At 44.7% G+C, this 15,510-nt stretch overlaps 1 protein-coding gene across 1 annotated transcript in view; it reads left to right on the forward strand.

Annotated features, from left to right (window-relative positions):
• Positions 1–3,299: 3,299 nt before the first annotated feature.
• Positions 3,300–15,510, forward strand: part of LOC306751295 (stromelysin-3-like) — a gene marked incomplete at both ends in the record, with an annotated part of 28,132 nt that continues 15,921 nt past the window's right edge. The window contains 7 exons of the mRNA XM_079234856.1: positions 3,300–3,398; positions 4,066–4,160; positions 7,411–7,904; positions 7,947–8,073; positions 11,425–11,821; positions 12,808–13,091; positions 13,941–14,084. Of these exons, the coding sequence (XP_079090982.1) occupies positions 3,300–3,398; positions 4,066–4,160; positions 7,411–7,904; positions 7,947–8,073; positions 11,425–11,821; positions 12,808–13,091; positions 13,941–14,084 (1,640 nt within the window). The remainder of the gene's footprint in view (positions 3,399–4,065; positions 4,161–7,410; positions 7,905–7,946; positions 8,074–11,424; positions 11,822–12,807; positions 13,092–13,940; positions 14,085–15,510) is intronic.

A 15,510-nucleotide genomic window follows, 5' to 3' on the forward strand; every position in this document is an offset into this window, starting at 1 on the left:
CATAGCACCATATTACCCCACTAGAAAACTCATAGTACCATATTACCCCACTAGAGAGTTTATAGTACCATATTACCCCACTAGAGAGCTCATAGTACCATATTACCCCACTAGAGAGTTTATAGTACCATATTACCCCACTAGATAACTCATAGTACCATATTACCCCACTAGAGAGTTTATAGTACCATATTACCCCACTAAAGAACTCATAGTACCGTATTACCCCACTATAGAGCTCATAGTACTTTCCTCCTTGATGGCGCTTATAGTTAGGGCTGGTTCAGGTTTATAGTTAGGGCTGGCTCAGGTTTGCCCTGGTCCAGCCCTTAGATATGCTGCTATAGGCCTAGACTGCTGGGGGACATCTTAGGATACACTGAGCTCCTCTTCTCCTCTTCTTTCTCTCCTTCTGGATGAATTATTGTCTCTTCAATGCACATCAGATTAGACAAGTCAGATTAGTCTTTGGAAATATATTGTCCCTTGGTAAGAAAGCTACGAGACGATATCTTGTTTGTTTGGATTTATTTATTATTCGAGCTAGACGGTCTCTGAACATGCACAGACTAGCAGCACAGCAACAGCATCTCTGCCAGTCCCCCCAGGTAGCAGGATGATTGACAGGTTTCACAGCTTTACAGGTAATGAGACCTTCACTGACCTCCTGAACTCAGTAAATGCAATAACCATTCTTCTTATCAACGTCACAATAACACTTATAACGTTACAGGTTAACGTTACATGTCACTCACTCCGTTACAATGTTCTTTATGGTATTAACTACCAACAAATTAGGGTTATAAGCAGTTACTTTTTTCTCAACTTTGACCCGTGCAGCTGATTTGTGGATGTTTCCGATTCTAAATTTAGCAGCTGTTGCAGACATACGGTATAAAATTTACATGAAACATTCCAAAATCCCCTTCACAGAGCTCTCACTGTAAAACAGGGTCGTCTCAGCAGCAGCAGCCAAACTCCCTGATGTCCTGCCCGCGCCGCCGCGCCTCTCACCCCGCTTAGCTCACCCCGCTTAGCTCACCCCGCTTAGCTCACCCCGCTTAGCTCACCGCCGGCACCCACCGACAATGCCACCATGCTCACCCGAGGAGGTGCGATGGAAAACAGGTCTAGCAGCAAGCGCTCTCCCACCACCTCTACGGTGCGGCTAGGCTAGCTCACGAGCTAGCTCTGTGGAGGTGGGTGCCGGCGTTGTGTGCCGGCGGGGTGAAAAAAACAAACACAAAAAGCAGAAAAAGCAGTTCACTCACCAGATGCTGTTCACTTAATGAAGACAAAGTCCATCCGCCTCTCTTTGTTAACAAACAGTTCAATGACGTGGTTGTTCAGTTTATCGGTGCGCTTCATGGACGCCAGTGAGGATCGTCACTGACAAACATACAACCCTCCATGAGAAAAGGCGTGAAGTAAATCCGCCACCAAGTCTGTTTCTCCTCCTCCTCCAGCCATTGAGTGTTAAAACAAGTGAAACACTAAACATGTCATAACTTCTCTTATGATTCAGCGTGAACTCTTCTGCTAGCAGCTAGCTAGCTTTCTGTTGACAGAAACACGCTGGCCCACTGACCAATCACAGCGCATGTTAATGTCACGCTGGCCCACTGACCAATCATACGTGCAGTGCCAGCATGCAGGCGCTGCACGTCAAAGAATACGCCCAGCATGTCAAACTAAAGATCTGATTGGTTGAAGACTATGACAATCAACGATAACGTCTCTGTGTACTTTAATTTGCAAAGACCAGCTAGAAGCGCTCTGCTTCCATAGAGACATTGAGGTGAAACATGATTGGATGAAAGCTCTCCTTAAAAAAAGCTTCAGGCGCAGCAGGCTGAAGCAGAGCAACAGAGGAAGACAGGAGCTGTACAATGAGAAAATAAGCTAATAGGGACAAATATTTATAATACATGTAGTGTATTTGTGAACAATTAAATTATAAAATAGCTACAACTTTGTGATTCTGGTTAGGCCAACAGAGAAGGCTTAGCAGGCCCCAACGGCCACCACTGCTCTGGACCCAGATTCTGGACCAGGATCTGAACCCAGACCCAGACCGGCCTACTTGGCTCGAGTACTTCTCTGCTCACCTCAAGTTGCCATGGATCGTGGCTGTCTGGAACCGGTCCTGGAACCGGTACTGCCAGCTGCCATGGCCCTGCTGATGCCCCTCCTCTCCACCTCCTTCAGCTTCATGGATCGTGGTTATCTGGATCATCTCCATGTGTATACTACTCATTATCTGAATCATTTCTGTCATATTCATGTAATGTACTGTAACTCTGTTACGTTGGTCATTCTGGTCACATGACATCTGTTGCTTCTGTCCATCCGGGGAGAGGGATCCTCCTCTGTTGCTCTATGAAGGGTTCTTTCTTTTTTCCCTGAGAAAGGGTTTTTACTATCTTTATTTGGGGAGTTCTTCCTCATCTGATGTGAGGTCCTGGTATAGGGTTGGGTACCGAGAGGGGCTCAAGGGGGGCGGGGCTTCCAGCGCTCACACACCACACACAGAGATCGCTGCAGACACGAGCTTTTGAACGTCGTCCTCGGCTTGATGGAACAAATCTCTCCAGTTGATATTAATGGTGACGTGTAGTCCATAAAGCAGCAGTTTTAGGATCCAACAGAGTCTGAGTTCTGTTGCACACGGTCCCATCAGGCCATGATGCTTGTGTCTGTTCTTTTTTTAAATATATATTTTTATAGTTTGAAGTTAAAAGGTTTGAAGCTGTAGTTTGAAGTCAAGTGTTTTGTCTGTACTTATTTATTTATATCTATAGTATACTTTAAAAGGTTAATATATTGTTCAATTTGAAGAAAAGAAATTGCCTTGGCAATAAAAAAGTATGGGTTCAGGCACCGTTTAGCACCGGTATCGTTTTAAAAGTATCGGTTTAGCACCGGTATCGAAAAAAAAACAAACGATACCCATCCCTAGTCCTGGGACAGGATGTCATGTGTACAGATTGTAAAGCCCTCCAAGGCAAACTTGTATTTGTGATGTTGGGCTATACAAAATAAACTGAATTGAATCGAATAGGCTCCTCTACTTGTCTCTGCTACATCTCATCCAGTCATGTCGCCTCCTCCTTTCCTCTCTATTCGTGCTTACGCGTCTGGACGAACAGAAAGGGTTAAGTCACGTGCCAGCTTCTGGGAGCTGGAGAGAAGTTAGAGGAGGACAAAGCACACAGCACCCTGCTCTGGGTGCTCCTGCTGCTCTGGGTGCTCCTGCTGCTCTGGGTGCTCCTGCTGCTCCAGCTGAACCGGGACACACGATGCTGACTGTGTCGGTCCTGTTCTGCGGCGTCTTGCCTTTGCACCTTTTCCTCTGCGCTTATTCTCTGCCGGTCCGCAGCAAGTCCAAGCCCTCACAGGTGAGTGTGTGTGTGTGTGTGTGTGTGTGTGTGTGGGTGTGTGTGTGTGTGTGTGAGAGACAAGAGAGATGGAGTTCAAGACAAATCATTTCAAATAAGTGAATGTTTTTCATGTCATTTACTGTCAGTAAAGCCGAGCTAAAAGCAGCTGTATATGTTTCTTGACATATTTCTTGTAAGTAGTTCAGAATTAAGTGAAATTGTTATATTAAAAGCTGCAAACTCCCGTCCCTTCATCCAAGGCTCCCGGTCAGCTTTCATCTCTTTTTTATACTTCCGGCGCCGCACAAGTGGCTGCCTTTTACAGTAGCTCCTGCTCACAACTTAGTTTTCTTATATTATGTTATTTCTTATTATTCTTTATTCTTTATTCACTTGTGAGCAGTGCTGCTGTAGTCATGTAATTTCCCCACTGAGGGACTAATAAAGGATTATCTTATCTTATCTTATCTCCACAAGGTCTGCTGTTGTTCTCCAACAGGAGCTGCCATGTGACATCACCGTTAACCCTGTTACTATTGGTGCTGGAGTTGTTATCCAAGTTTAATACGTTTGAGGATGAGATACTGTATTTTATTAATGGAATGGGATTTTTTTGACAGACTCAAAACTTCCTTTTGGTGAAGTGAAAGACATGAGGCCTTTGTGCCGTTGTCCTGTGTCCCAGACAGAACAGCGTCTTTACCTGCTCTGCGGTGAAGCCGTCGACAGCCTGAGTGATGGCGTCAGGCTCAGCAGGCAGAGGCACGTCATCTCACTGTGGTGCTTAAAAACGGCTGCTTTGCTGACTCGGAGGAACAGGAGAACAAAGCAGATAGCTACTGAGAGCGAGACGCTCCAGACACACAGACTGGAGCGTCATGCTGAGTGTCTGCAGGGAACAAGCCAAACAGGACATTAATACTACAGTCACACATTGATACTCATTCTATAATCCTTGATTTATGAGTCAAATCAGATTGATCTTCCTCACATGCAGTTAATGACAACACGTTGTGTGTTGTCATTAAGACAAACCATAAAACACTTTCCTTTTCCTTTTATTGGATTACTTTTCAGCCATTTAGCCTTTAACAGGATTGATAGACTGGAAAGGGAAAGCAGAGAGGGCCATGCAGCAAAGGTCACAGGTCGGACTCGAACCCGCTAAATGGTGAGCTACCTGGCACCTCGCCATGAAACACTTCTGATTGACAGTGAATCATTTCTGATCACTTTTCTCGTTTGCCTCCATGAGTCTGTTCCTCCGCACACTAATCAGAGGTGGAAGGTGACGAAGCACAACAGGTGCTGCACCAACGAACAATGTGGAAGTCCTTCACCTTTACTTGGGTGTTTCTATTTTCTGGTGATGGAAGAGCGGGCTCTTCACGGTGTGTGGGGTGAGGAGCAAAATGAAGATGAGCCGAACGTTCTAATTGGTTGACCTTTGACCCAAGTTGTGCTGACCTCTGTGGACGCAGCCAATAACTGCTGACCACTGCTTGAATAGAAAGATGAACACAAAGCCAATGTCTCTGAAAGAAGTGCGCTACTGTTGGCCACATTAGAGTTAGATAAGGTGGTGTCATTCTATTCAGTGCTACTGGGAGTGTTGGTGAGTTTTATACTGGTGTGAGCACACAGAACTATATGATGTCTATTATATAGACATCATATAGTTCTGTGTGCTCACGTCAGTATATAGACTCTACATGATATCAATACCTGTTTCCACTCAGATTCTAAATGTGGGACTTTCACTTAAAGTTGTTTTACATTGTGGAACTTGTACAAGGATGTAGTATAATATAATAATTGGGGTGCCTGTAGCTCATGGTGAGAGTGGTAGTCCTGAAACCACAAGGTCGGCGGTTTGATCCCTCTTCTCCCCATAGTTTGCATGTCAAAGTCTCCTTGAGTGTTTCACAGCTCTTTAACTACTAAGGATGGGTAAAATGCAGAGGATAATTTCCCCACTGTGGGATTAATAAAGGAATATCAAATTTAATAATACTCTTCCACTACTGTCACCAGTAGCTTTCACATGTGTGTTATGTAGAAAACCTTAGGATGCACCAATACTGACGAGCCGATACTGACTCACACAGCTGGTTGGGTTTCTGTGGCAGTGGGACAGTATACATGATATACTCTATGATTTACATTCATTCCTGTTTAAGTTGTTAACCAATCTGTTGAACAAATGTTAATACTTGATTCGTAACTTTTCTGGATTTTGGAGTTGTAAATTCAGTAAATTTATGTCTATTTATTTTTTGTTATATTTAGTTTCAGTAGAGTTAAGAAAGAAATATTGAAGTCTTAAAAGAATGAAGGCATAAAGCTTATTAATTAAACAGTCGTGTTTGAGCTCAGGTATTAGGACTGAAAAGGTTCAGTGAGAGATGTTTACAGTGGAGGATCAGTCTGTCATCTCCATTCATGCTAATCCTCTTTATCCTGCAAATATGTCCTCCACTTGGCATTATCAGTCCGTTTGTGTGCAAAACAAAGAATGCCTGATCATTTCTCCCAATGTGCACATCTGTTTTTATCTGCCTGATCTCATCACATCTGTAGTGTGATCAACAGGGAGTCATATCCGATTCTGCTCAGTTTTTTGTAATTGCAAGTTGTAAAGTGAGTCATCCCAGTATTGTCAGCTCAGCATCCTTGAACCTTTCATAACACACTCCCTGTGTCGTACGGCAGACGACCTGATCTGACTGAACGGGGAATTTCCAGACATCTGCTTACTGTGTGTGATGCAGTTTTGCGGAGGTTTTCAGAATAGGCACACCGTCATGTGCTTGTTCATACCTGCATGCACGCATTGTATTTCCATGTTTGTAACAGATGTAACCGATGCTCCCCTGTGAGATGGGCTCAATATTTGGGTTGAAGCTTGGGCACGTTGGGGTGGGATGCCGCCGCACAGGGTCCTGTGGCGACATGTTAGCTCCAGCTCCAGGATTCCCCCAGCAGACACAGAGCTTTGTTTCAATGCCATGTGACGTTGTGTTGATACTTTATGAAAGCTTGCTTCTTGCCCACACTCGTGCCATAGTTCTGTCACTTACTCAACTCGGCTTGGCCCGTGGCCTCAAGTTGGTGAAAGTGGTTAAAACCTCCGAAACCATGAGTTTAGTCGAACAATCACTCGTTATCTTTCATGCAAAAACGCCCCCAAAGTCTCATCTCATTGCGAATATTTGCTGCTTTTCCCCCAAAGACAATAGTTGAAGGTGCGAGATCAGAGATTGGGAGCATTTCGATGTCCACTCAGCGGCTCACATGTTGCTAACCATGCTAATAGCACTAGCAGCTGACAGAGCTAACAGTGTTTACCTGATGGGGACAGGAGGGTGGGCGCTACGCCTCTATGACGACGATGTGGGCCAGATAGTTTCGATTTTAGGTTTCTAGTCCAACTGAAATGACACTGATGACATCAGCGTTACTTTTTCATACCTGGGGCAGTTTGGTGCCGTTGGGTCTCGCTGGCCGTGGCTGGTGATCGTTCAGTCTTCTGCAGTGAATCCAATCCCCACGCTTCCTTTTCAGCTGTGGATGAACGTATTCTGTCATATGCCATTAATGCTCCAGTAATGAAACTGGTTCAATTAAAGGCAACAGCAAACAGAAAAGTCTTCAATCTGGATTAAAAGGAGCTGAGGGTCTCAGCAGACCTGCAGCTTTTTTAGGGACCTTGTTCCAGATGTTTGGAGCAGAAAAGCTGAACGCTGCTTCTCCATGTTTAGTTCTGACTCTTGGAACAGACACTAGACCAGACCCAGACCACCTGAGGGGTCAGTGCCCCCAGAAAGAGGAGTACGACAGCTGGATGGACTCGGTGAGGGACTCCTGGTATAGGCCTCACCGGGCTTTTGGTGTTCTCCGGAGCCACCAGGAGGGACATCGTGACCACGGTGCGGACCCTGAAGAGGCTCGCCTGGCCTACGGGGGCCCCGTAGCCTGCAGGGCAGGGTCCCTGCCTCCCTGGCCCCGGAACTGAGGGTCCGAACCTCAGGGTCTCGTCGACGTCGGCATTGGGTTCTCGCTGCTGCCCCTGCGCCGCAGCTCACACCTACTCCTGCTGCACGTCTCTAGTCGGCGGTCCGGCCAGCCCCAGACCCGACTGCCGCCTCTGTGCCGCTGCCAGCCCAGGTCCTGACTGCCGCCTCCACGCCGCTCCCAGAGCCGGCCTCCGCCTGTGCGCTGGCTCCCCGTGTGCTGCCGATTCCGGTCCCTGTGTCCTGCCGGCTCCCCGACTGATTCCGGCTCCCCGCGTCCTGTTGGCGCCCCAACCTGTTCCCGGCACCCCCCGAGCCTGGCACCCCCGAGCTGCCACCTCGCAGCCGTCCCATGTCCCCGCTGCCGCCTCGCAGTCGTCCCATGTCCCCGCTGCTGCCTCGCAGCCATCCCATGTCCCCACTGCCGCCTCGCAGCCATCCCATGTCCCCGCTGCCGCCTCGCAGCCGTCCCATGTCCCCGCTGCCACCTTCAAGCTGCTGCCGACACCGGGTTCCCCTTCAGAGTCCTCTTCGGAGTCCCGTTCCCCTTCAGAGTCCCGTTTCCCTCCAGAGTCCCCTCCAGAGTCCCCTTCAGAGTCCCATTCCCCTCCAGAGTCGCGTTCCCCTCCAGAGTCCCCTCCAGAGTCCCCTTCAGAGTCCCCTTCAGAGTCCCCTTCAGAGTCCCCTAGAATCCGCCCTTGAGGGGTATGTGTATGTGTGTCTCCTGGTTGTCTCATTCCCTGCACCTGCCCTCAGCCACTCCCATGTGTGTCCCCTGATTGTTGATGTCCTTCATCTGTGTTTCCCCTCTCATACACTCCCCCACTTTCCCTTGTCCCCTGCCAGACTGTCTTTGTTACGTGAGTGTTCATCGTGTGTCCCATGTGTTTTGCCACCTTTTTCGAGCTCTGGACAAGTTCCTAGTTTTGTTTTGTTTTTGAAGTTTGACTTAAGTAAAGTACGTTTTGGATTTTCCCTCGAAAGTGCCTCCTGTCTATTTTCCTCTGCACCTGCGTCTCTGCTCACCACACCCGGTCTTGACACCGGCATGGTTCATAAGGTAGACCAGCAGCAGACCACAAACATATTTAGGCCCTAAACCATTCAGTGCTTTATTAACCAGCAGCAGGAGTAGCAGAAGTCAATTATTTGTTGAGGTCTGAATCCATAACTGCACCTAGATTTCTGGCTTGGTTTGAGGTTTTTAACATTAGTGATTGAAGCTGAGCGCTGACTTTCAATCGTTCGTCCTTGGGACCAAAAACAACTACTTCTGTTTTATCTTTATTTAATTGATATTGGTCTATAGTTTTTAATATTTCGGGGTCTAAACTAGCCTTCTTTAGAAGTGGTTTAATAACTGCAGTTTTTAGGGCTTGTGGGAAGACACCTGAGAGAAGGGATGTGTTTACAATTTGTAAAAGATCAGGGGTCATGCAGTGTGAAATATTTTTGAAAAAGTGTGTTGGTAGAATATCCAAGCAGCAGGAGGATGTGTTCAGATGTTGTATAATGTCTTCTAGGCTTCTTTGGTTAATTGAGTGAAATTGTGTCATGATATTTGAATGGATGCTATTTAAAGATGGGGACAACACATATCCTGTGGTTGGTGTGGAGCCACCGACTGCTTGTCTAATTCTCTGAATTTTATCAGCAAAATAGGAGTCAGATTGATTGCATGTCCAGGTGGATTGGAGCGTAGCCGTTACCGACACCGGAGGGTTTGTTAGCCTGTCCACGGTAGCAAATAAGGCGCGTGTATTGTTTTTGTTTTTGGCTATGATGTCAGAGAAGAAGGCCTGTCTTGCATTTCTAAGTTCCAAATTATAATAGTGAAGTCTCTCTTTATAGATACCACAGTGAACCTGGAGATTAGTTTTTCGCCACCTGCGTTCAGCTTTCCGACACTCTCTTGTCTCTATTCTGACCAGCGTGGCATTTCTCCAAGGGGATCTTTTCTTACCCGAGACAACCTTCACCTTAGTGGGTGCAATGGCATCAATAACATTTTTAACTTTAGAATTGAAGCCATCCACAAGCTCATTGACTGAGAAGCAAGAGAGGCCTGGTGTGGAGCAGAACTTCTGAATAAATAGTTCACTGGTGTTTTCAGTGATGTAACGCTTTGTCACAACCTTGGTTTGGACATTTGTGTGTAGAGAGATTACACTCAAAGAAAACACAGGAATGATCAGAGAGTGCAACATCCGTCACAGCAACCTGGGAAATGTCCAGACCTTTGGTGATGATTAGGTCTAGAGTGTGCCCCTTGTTGTGGGTGGGACCGGCTACATGCTGAGTCAGGTCATAGTTATCAAGGACACCACATAGCTCTATAGACCCTCTGTCCTGGGGATTATCAACATGGATATTAAAATCACCAACAATGACAACACAATCAAAATCAATACAGATTATAGACAGCAGTTCAGTAAACTCATCAGAGAAGGTTGCACAGTATTTAGGTGGTCTGTAAATGTTGAGGAATAAAACTTGCGTGGAATTGAGAGCCACATATTCAAAGGAAGTAAAATGACCAAAAGACATCTGCTTGCATTGAAGAGACTCATTAAATAAAATAGCAACTCCACCTCCAACTCCAGCTCCACCACTAGTGAAGGTATATATGTGGATCAATAGATATAGGTATGTTTGAACTTGTATAGGTATATATATATATATATATATATATATATATATATATATATATAATTAATTACCAGCCTCCAAGCAGTAAACCACTGGTTCCTCCTCTTGACAGCATAATGAGCGGCCCTGAGGCACCGGAGTTCATTCCAGAGTTCCTCTTGCATTAGAGCACTAGAAGCTTTGCTTGATCCTCACATTCCTCCTTTTATTTACTTTACAATCATAATTGTAATAAGTCTAATTCATGGGTTAGTAATGTATTTAATCAATACATTCGCCTTGAAATAAACTCTTCTCTGATCTGAGGGGACTTGCTTATGACTTAAATGACGTGACTTGATTTAAGTTACGAGCTTAAACTGACCTTTTGTCTGCAAAGTCAAATCAGTGAGTTTCATCACGAGCTTCACAGACGGTTGTGTCAGCTAAAAGATTAGTGGTTGTCCCAACAAGTCCCAACACCTAATACAACCTGTTTCATCTTAAATGCATTTATTAATACCAACATATGTACCATAAACTACATTAAACAAAAATGATATGCATCATGAACACATGAATTCATTCAAAAGAAGTAGACTGATTGCACTCAACTTTGGCTATCAGGAATAATACATTTAATATTAAATAACATACTTAAATTAAGCTACAAGCCACGAAAGGCCTTGACTGTCAGTGGTTTACTACAGCTAAGGGGCGCTGTTCGGCATACTTCATGTATCAGGTTTCATAACATAAACACACAGCAACAAAAAAGGCAATGACTTAATGATAACAAAATAAATGTTTCTGCAATGTAGGTCTTCAGCATATTCTGAGTACAAGTGGAAGTCATGCCACATATTCAAGTTGTGAGATGACGCTGTGATTGTGGGGTGTTCTGTTCCAATCTGTCTTTCATTGCTTCATATATAACATTGAACACATACTGAATAGCTCCCCAATAAAGAGACTGGTGTTTTCCCTCCTCCTGTTCTCTGTTGAAGAAAAAAAAAATAGTTCATAATCACAATCATCAATTTCTAATCTTGCTCCTCTGAGAAAAACTTGAAAAAAATGTGTATGGAGAGAGGTCGTCCTGCACCACAAGGTAGCGGTTCATCTCCCCATAGTTCACATGTGTCCTTGAGCAAAAACACTGAAGCCCCAGAGCTTCACTGCTCCTTAATTACAAAGGATGGGTAAAATGCAGAGAATCATTTCCCCACTGTGGGATTAATAAAGGATTCTAAAGATTAAAATAAAAAACAGCACCTCCCCCACCTGTAATACCTCTGCTTCCCACTAGAGGGGCACGCCCCACAGTTTGAGAACCACTGGGTTAAAAGCACATTTAAATAAATAAGTTTTAAGTGCTGTTCTGAAAGTGGTGATTGATGAAGAACGTCTGAGGTGCTGGGAGAGACTTCCAGAGGGAGGAGGGTTCAGCCTGGCCCCGCCCCCAAAGGGAGGGTTCAGCCTGGAGAAGGCCCCGCCCCCAAAGGGAGGAGGGTTCAGCCTGGAGAAGGCCCGCCCCCAAAGGGAGGAGGGTTCAGCCTGGAGAAGGCCCCGCCCCCAAAGGGAGGAGGGTTCAGCCTGGAGAAGGCCCCGCCCCCAAAGGGAGGAGGGTTCAGTCTGGAGAAGGCCCCGCCCCCAAAGGGAGGGTTCAGCCTGGAGAAGGCCCCGCCCCAAAAGGGAGGGTTCAGCCTGGAGAAGGCCCCGCCCCCAAAGGGAGGGTTCAGCCTGGAGAAGAGCCCGCCCCCCAGGTCTGATGCTTGGACAGAGGGCCGGTGTGAGGAGGTTGGCGTCTGACTTTGCAGGCCGTTTCCTTCTCCAGAGATCAAAGTTGTCTGTGTAAATGTAAAATTGAATCCTCTCTCCGTCCGGTAATGCACATACACTACTGGTACAGTCTGTGTGTGGGCAGTGAGCTGACGCGTGATGAGTCTTCAGAGACAGAAACTCCATTTCAAAAGGTTTATTCAACTAAAATAAAGTTACAAGATTCATTCAGTACTCAACTAGGCACAACGGTCAAAAGACTGTCTTTCTCTGACTGTCTAACCTCGACTGAAGGATATAGGCTCTGATGTAGTTAGTAACTTAAAGGAGCTTTTCAAAAAAATGTATATAAATCACTAAACACATCTTATTAAGTCTATTATGGCTCCTACAATTGCTACATATTGTATTATCATATATCCTAAATTCCTTCTGACAAGCACTTTATTAGAGTCGCTCAAAGCGCTGAAACTGTTGGTGGTCTGATATCAGATGGAAACATTACCAACAGAACAACTATAACAGTTTCCATGTTTTGTTAGAAAAATAAAAGACAACAACTGGTGAATCTGATGATAGAACGTGTTTGTAAAATGTTGGTCTGTTTCTTGTTGACCTTGGGGAAAAAGAAGACTATAAATAGTAAGACAAGGCCCATGACGACGTCACACCCAATCTTTCCCACAGTAGTGTGCATACTAGTCCAGCTTGTTGTCTTTTTAAAATGGCATACTCAGCAACTTGTACCAACAATCATAGGATAATGGGACAGCTGGCCTTGTTGCCTTCAATGTCAAATCAGCAAAACAAGACCGAACTGTATCAGCAGTACCTGACCTCCCTATTGGGCTGACAGCAGCACGATGCTACCATCAGCATGAACAATGGATAAATAATAATTAATTGTATTCATTTTCCAACTTAATAATATGTATTATTCTTGATCATGGTTATAGAGACCCTGTTTTTGTGTGATGACCCTAACACTGTGCTTTTGCTTGAAGGTATGGCCTCTCAGCCACAGTCACGTTGGCCTGAAGAAGAGGGGGAAACACCCACAGGACACGCTAAACAAAGAGTACCATCTGAAGTCTGGACTGGCATCCAAGAATGACACAGAGTTCTGGAAGCGTCCTCGCTGTGGAGTCCCAGACGACCCCACCTTAACGCAGGTGGGCCTGCCCTACTATCACCTGGGGGAGGAGAAGGGAGGGCTGAGCGGAAGCCAGCGCAGGAAGCGGTTTGCGCTGTTCGGAGGTCGCTGGGAAAAGACGGCCCTTACTTACAAGTAAGAAACACAAATATTCCATTTTGCACATCCGTTTGTTCGGTGGTTTCCCACTGCTTTAGTCCCTGCCTTTAATCCTGAATGTTTGCTGGTTGTTTTGATGGATGTAAAGCTCCTGCTGTCCTCCATTCGGGCGGGACCTTTTCTCTCACTGTAATGTCATCTATTCTGTTTTTTTCATGCTAATCTGTGATTGGCCAAAACACATACATTGATGTTCAAAGGGAGGACATCCTCCCTTTGGTCGTTACCAATCAAAAAACAGAGTTTTGTTCAGATTTACGTAGCTACTAGCGTTAGCCAGTTGAACAGTTAGCAGCGCTGAAGAACCGCCCAGCAGGCTGACGGCTTCCTGTGACACAGCGTCCCACCCACAGCCTGTTGTGACTATAAAGTAGAGTTAAGTACTAGTGTAGTAATAATGAGTGTAGTAATAATGATAATTGTAATGATAAAATGATAAATCCATGATAAATGAAGCTAACTTAAAACAATCAAGTAGCTGCGCATGAGCCAACAGTCAGAAGCTGAGGCAACAAAGAGAGACCGCTTGATTTAAATTTGTGTGAAGTCTCATTTTGTCTATTGAAGAATATTCAAGTAAGTTATCAAGCAAGCAATAAGTTTGTATAAAATGTTTAGTGTTTCTGTTTCTTAGCTAGCGTGAGCTAACGTTTGCTAATCGTTAACTAGCCAACGCTAGCTAGCTTAGCTTACTGCACATTAGTCGACGAGCAAAACTTATTCAGGCATGTTTTTGCATAATGAGTTACACTTTGGTCGTCAGTCTTTAGATGTATAAGGTTATGGGATGCAGATGTTTATAGGATGTGTTTGTGCGTCCAATAGGATTGTGCGTTTCCCCTGGCAGATGAGTGAGGGCAAAGTGCGGCACGTCCTCCAGGAGGCCTTCGGCGTGTGGAGTGCAGTGACTCCTTTGACCTTCAGAGAGGTCACCTCTGAGAAAGCTGACATCATTATTGACTTCAACAGGTAAGAAAGGTCACCAGCAGGCAGCACCACTCACGGGAGGTTGTTAAAAGGCACCATAATACAATAGGTTTCAGAGAATACACTTCCTTTTTTTAAAAGACTATTTTATTTTTGTGGCATTTTTACTTTTATTTGAGTACAGTGTGGAAATGGGAGAGAGAGCGGGAGGGGCATGAAAAGGTCCCACGGCTGGAATCAAACCCAGGATGGGACGTTATATGGCATGTGCTGTAAAAACGTAGCTGCCAAAGCACTTCCAGAGAATCCTAAAGATCTAGAGAGCCAACTTAAGAGTAAAACAGTTCTTCATTTAAAGTGAAAAATATAACATACACACTACGGTCACTTAGAAATGTCCTTATTTTTCAAAGTAAAGCACTGTTTTTTTCAATGAAGATAACATTAAATTAATCAGAAATACACTATACATTGTTAATGTGGTAAATGACTATTCTAGGTGGAAACGTCTGGTTTTTAATGAAATATCTACATAGGTGTATAGAGGCCCATTTCCAGCAGCTATCACTCAGTGTTCTAATGGTACATTGTTTGCTCATCATAGAAGACTAATGGAGGATTAGAAAATCCTTGAAAACCCTTGTGCAATTATGTTAGCACAGCTGAAAAGAGTTATGCTGATGAGAGAAGCTATACAACTGGCCTTCCTATGAGCTAGTTGAGTATCTGGAGCATCACATTGTGGGTTCATTATACTCTCAGAATGGACAGAAAAAGAGAACATTCATGTGAAACTCTCCAGTCTGTTCTTGTTCTTAGAGATGAAGGCTATTCCATGCCAGAAATTGCAAAGAAACTGAAAATGTGTCTGGGTGACCCCAAACTTTTGAACGGTAGTGTATATATATATATATATTTAATATAACATTTATAAAGTGACATACTCCCACTTATCAGCTCCCAAGTGATCACGTGATTACTATGAATGTTCAGAGCAGGAATAGCCAAACAGAGTTATGTTATTGTTGTATAGCTCTTTTATGATGATTTTAATGTTTGTAAAGTGTCTTTGAGAACTTTGATTCTCATCAGCAGAACAATAAAGTAATGCACAGCAGACTATAGATCAGGTAGTTTTCTATTATTTATTATTAGGGTCCGAGCGAGTCAGTCCCAGAGCAACATATTGTTATTCTAAGGATTTGTATTATTCCTGATTTGTATGTTTCTACTTTGGCCGTATATTCGTGGTATTTGACTCGAAAACTCACCAAATTTGGCACACATGTCAGTCTTGGTGAAAATAGCCATCTGATATAGGCGTTTTAAAAAATGGCTCTCTAGCGCCCCCTAGAAGTTGGTCCGGCGACCCTCACCGAGAATGTCCGATTGATTTTTGACACACATGTCCATCTCGAGGAGGCCAAACATGTTCAGGCTATTTTTAAAGTAGGCCTTTAAAGATGGC

This window comes from Taurulus bubalis (genome assembly GCF_910589615.1).
Source record: "Taurulus bubalis genome assembly, chromosome: 19".
Classification (NCBI taxonomy): Eukaryota; Metazoa; Chordata; class Actinopteri; order Perciformes; family Cottidae; genus Taurulus; species Taurulus bubalis.